The sequence below is a fragment of the Octodon degus genome, unplaced genomic scaffold (genome assembly GCF_000260255.1).
Source record: "Octodon degus isolate 3935 unplaced genomic scaffold, OctDeg1.0 scaffold00028, whole genome shotgun sequence".
Classification (NCBI taxonomy): domain Eukaryota; kingdom Metazoa; phylum Chordata; class Mammalia; order Rodentia; family Octodontidae; genus Octodon; species Octodon degus.
In genome coordinates, this window is record NW_004524604.1 from 19,216,345 (window position 1) to 19,220,911 (window position 4,567).

General features: G+C 36.9%; 1 protein-coding gene across 7 annotated transcripts in view; it reads left to right on the forward strand.

Annotated features, from left to right (window-relative positions):
• Positions 1-4,567, forward strand: part of Tfdp2 (transcription factor Dp-2) — a 227,714-nt gene that overhangs the window by 46,392 nt on the left and 176,755 nt on the right. For 6 of the 7 annotated variants that reach the window (XM_023712970.1, XM_023712969.1, XM_023712971.1 and 3 more), the window contains one exon: positions 4,164-4,230. The exons of the other annotated variant lie outside the window; for it this stretch is intronic. In XM_023712970.1, coding sequence (XP_023568738.1) covers positions 4,164-4,230 — 67 coding nt within the window. The remainder of the gene's footprint in view (positions 1-4,163; positions 4,231-4,567) is intronic. 7 annotated transcript variants of the gene reach the window in all.

The following is a 4,567-nucleotide window of genomic DNA, read 5'->3' on the forward strand; positions in this document are numbered from 1 at the left end:
TAAAAAAGGAATACTTTAGTAGAAGACTTTTTGCAGGATCTGATTAAGCAAAAAAATGTAATATGAAATATGAGTGTACTTTGTTCACATTTAATGAAGTATAGGTCCTTTTGAAATAGAATAAAGAGGGGACCAGGGAGATGACTTAGTAGAATAAGTGCTTCCCTGGCAAGTGCAAGGGTCTGAGTTCAATCCCCGGTTCTGCAAAAAAACCAAAAACCAAAAACCAAAGAAACAAATTATTTGGGGGCCTGCCCATTAGCTCAGTTGTTTAAGTGCCTGCTTAAACAAAGCAGTCAGTCTCGGGATGCTGTGGTTCAAACTCATGCCAAACCAAAAATGCCTGAAGGCATCCTGAGGCTGCCAAAGGGGGGAAAAATCCTTTTGAAATAGAATAAAGAATTGTTAATACCTTTTCTAGTCAACATTTTCTACTTTCAAATAATGTACTTTTCTTTTTGGCTTTAAACTATAAAATATTTATGAAAATGAAATAGGTGCATACTTTCAAGTTCTTGTTAAGTACTTTTTTTTTTTTTTTTGGTGGAACCGGGGATTGAACTCAGGCCCTTGTGCTTGCCAGGCAAGCGCTTATTCTACTGAGCTATCTCCCCAGCCCAATTAAGTACATTTTACTAGTATTTATATAAGCTTTAAATAGAAGTCTCTCTTCTCTGTAGAGACCGAAGTTAGCAGTATATTAATTCTCAGTTGACCTTTATCCAAGTTTTTAGAGTATAATTTGTTGCTTACTAAGGTGCACTTGTACAGCTGCTTAAAACGTGTGTGAATCTGTTTGCTGTTTCACTCTGCACAAGGGGGACATGAAGAGCAGGTGTGTATGCATAACAGTAACCCAGTAACGGTTAATTCTCTGCTGTGAACATGTGGTTTTAGTTGAGGTTTTTTGCTGTTATTGTTGTATATTAACAAAAGATACAAAATGATCCTTTTGAAGTTATTTTATGTGTTAAATGGTCATGTTGCATCAAGTGTGGAATGAATGTATCACAGGCTTTTGTTACTTTCTTTTTGAAGTAGAATATAGACTTTTGTCTTTCTCTTTTTTTATAACAGAATAATTGAAAAGGGGGATTTCTAGTCCATTGATTGAGGTACTTAGAATTGAATCCAGGACCTTGACACTGAGCTACATCCTCAGCCCTTTTCAGTTTTATTTTGAGACGGAGTCTTGCAATGTCACTGAGCTGCCAAGCTGGCTCCTACTTGTGACCCTCCTGCCTCAGCCTCTCAGGCTGCTGGTGTGTACCAGCATGAGTGGCTCAAAAAGAGAAACATTTTAGTAATGACAATATACTCTTGAACAGGTGTTGCTCAAATTGAATATTTCACCTTAGCATTTGTGAGTGGTTTTGGAGTCATAACGCCTGGTTATTTGTTTCAAATTTTGTTGAAAAGGGAACACTGATACCTGATACTGTACTTAGAAGAAACTAGACAGAGTAGTTTCTGCATCATTATCTATTTAGATTAATAAGCTATTTTCTAGATATTTTATTCTCAGATATTTTATTATGCCATAAGAATTGGTTGATAAGTACAATCCATTTAGGGCCGGGGAGATGGCTCAGTGGAATAAGTGCTTCCCTGGCAAGCACAAGGGCCTGAGTTCAATTCCCGGTTCCACCAAAAAAAAAAAAAAAAGAAGAAAAAAAAGTACAATCCATTTATCTAATATCTGTTGCATCAGAATTAGTCGTATTATGAGGGATATCTAGAAACATTTCTGGTGATATACCTCTCCACAAAAAGCAACTACTTTTAATAGAGCATTTGACCATGTAATTAAATAATAAGCTCTTGTATTTTGAAATTGTAAGATATCAAATGAGGGCTTATGAAGAATAATATAAACTAATGAAGTTTTTTTTTTTTTAACAAAATACATATGAGCAGATGGGAAGTTCTAAAGCTTTGTGTGCATCCTTTCAGATGTCAGGAGATCTGATGGAAAGCATGGTGATAGTAATTTAAAATATAGTGCTTTTTACTTGAAGTTCACTGTGAGGATATACTTTTGTTTTACTTGTGGTTCTGGGGATCCCACTTCCACTGAGGTGTGCCCCATTCCAGGTGGATATTCAGTCTCACACAGAGCTCTGTGTAGAGCTAACAGACATGTCAGTTAGCTTGGTTACGGTGATCATTTCATGATGTAACCATGTATCAAAACACCACTTATGTACCTTAAATATATATAGTTATTATATATCCATGATACCTTAGGAACGTCAACTGTTAAAAATTCTTTCAGTGTGATAGTACTGTGAAAGAATGTTTGAGTTACTAAATTAGAAACTTGTTAGTTTACCAACTTGTGATAATTAAAGATTACAAATCTTCACTGGATAAAGCAACCTACTATTTATAAAACAACCATTTATTGTAATTTGTTTTGTGTCAAGTTTTCAGAAACAGAGGGTTTCTTTCCCTATAGACTCCATAGCAAATTTTTGATACTTCATTTATCATAGTACCATAGTCAGATGTGATGCCAGATAGTCCTATAGGTATTAAAATAGAAATAAATTATCTTAAAGTGAATTTATACACACATGTGCTATTAAAAGTCCCTGAAACATAATACTAACTAGTAATAAATCTTAATGTAGATTAGAATATATGCTAAGTACCATTCTCTATACTTTGACTTACCTTATTTTATCTTTATGATAATCTGATTCGGTAAGTACTGGTATAATCAGATACACAGATGAAGAAATTGTATGACTTGATCAAGGCCTGACAGCTTTATGAGCTCGAGTGCTAGCCACATAATTGATTCATTGTAGCATTGTGGTGTTGATGGTCCTTATTTGGCTCCTTATGTGTCACAGTGTCAGAAAACACTATAGGTGATGGTTAAGAACATTGAAAATTAATGGCGTTAGGGCTGGCCAGATAGCTCAGAGGACTAAAGTGCCTGCCTGGGCAGGTGCAGGGACCAGGGTTTAATCCCTGGTGTGCCATGCTGGCCCCTCTGAGATAACCACTGAGACTGGGTGTGGTGGCATGCGCCTGTAATCCCAGAGCATGGGAAGCTGAAAACTGGAGGACCATGAGTCTGATTTGTGTAGTGAGACCCTATAGACCCTGTACTAAATACATTTTTTTTAAAAAGAAAATTAATGGCATTAAATAAGGATGGAGATTTTAATTTTTTGTGTTAGTGAAGATTAAACTGAATGCCTAACACATGTTAAACAGGTACTCACTGACTTGTAGGCCCAGCAGAAGATGGAAAGTGTGTGTGTGTGTGTGTGTGTGTGTGTGTGTGTGGTGTTTGGAATTAAAAAGAGCTTTGTGCATACTAGGCAGAGTCTCTGCTATGGAGCCACCCGTTTTTAATTATTATAATCTTTTAAAAAACAGTCTGTGTAGTTCAGGCTGGCCTTGTACTTACTATGTAGCCCAGGCTAGCCTCAAACTCACAGTAGTCCTCTTGCCTTAGCCTTCTTTTTTTTTTTTTTTTTAAATATTTATTTATTTATTTATTTATTTAGTGTGTGGCCAGCTCAGCCCACCAAGGGGCGGGCGGGCTGGCATGTGGTGCTGGGGGATTGAACCGTTGTCCCTGTGCTTTGCTTAGCTTAGCTTGTTCTAAGTAGATGCTTTAGACCACTGAGCCATCTCACCAGCTCCTTGCCTTAGCCTTCTGAGTGCTAGGATTACAGGTGTGCACCATCATGCCTGGCTCCTTTAAATTTTTAAGAAAGGATCTCACTAAATTTCTTGTGCTTATGATCTTCCTGTCTCAGCCTATTGAGTAGGTGGGATTATGGGTGTGTACCACCATGCCAGCTTAATGAATTCACATTTTTTTTTTTGTACAAAGAATTGAACTTAAGGGCTGGGGAGATGGCTCAGTGGAATAAGCACTTCCCTGGCAAGTGCAAGGGCCTGAGTTCAATCCCCAGTTCCACCAAAAAAAAAAAAAAAAAAGAATTGAACTTAGGACCGACCTTGCACTTACCAAACACGTGCTGTGCTACTAAGCTATATCCGCATCCCAATTAATTCGCTTTTGTGTAACAATATATAACGTTAGATATGGGCCTCTGGTGGAGTGTCTAAACTAGCTTATGAAGTGATTCCATAAAATTTAAGTTGCTATTTTTAATTTTCATAACTATTTTGTTCAGGTTGGTTTGACTTCCACAAATACAGAACTAAGAGGATTTATAGATCAGAATCTCAGCCCAACAAAAGGTAAGCATTAAATGAAATTTTTGTGAATTTTGTATTATCTCATTTCTTTTGTAAAATGCACAGCTACAAGAATTACTTTATGTATAATAATATTAATTTGTTGTCACATACCAAATAACTCATGTTGCATGAACACCAGTTATTACTAAGATATGGAGGAGTTTTGTGTGATTTTTTTTTTTTTTTTTTTTTTCCAGGGATTGAACTCAGGCCCTTGTGCTTTCTGGGGAAGTGCTTATTCTACTGAGCCATCTCCCCGGCCCTTGTGTGATTTTTTTAAAAGTATATCTTTCCAGACTGTGCGTGGTGGCATGCACCTGTAATCCCAGCTCTTGGG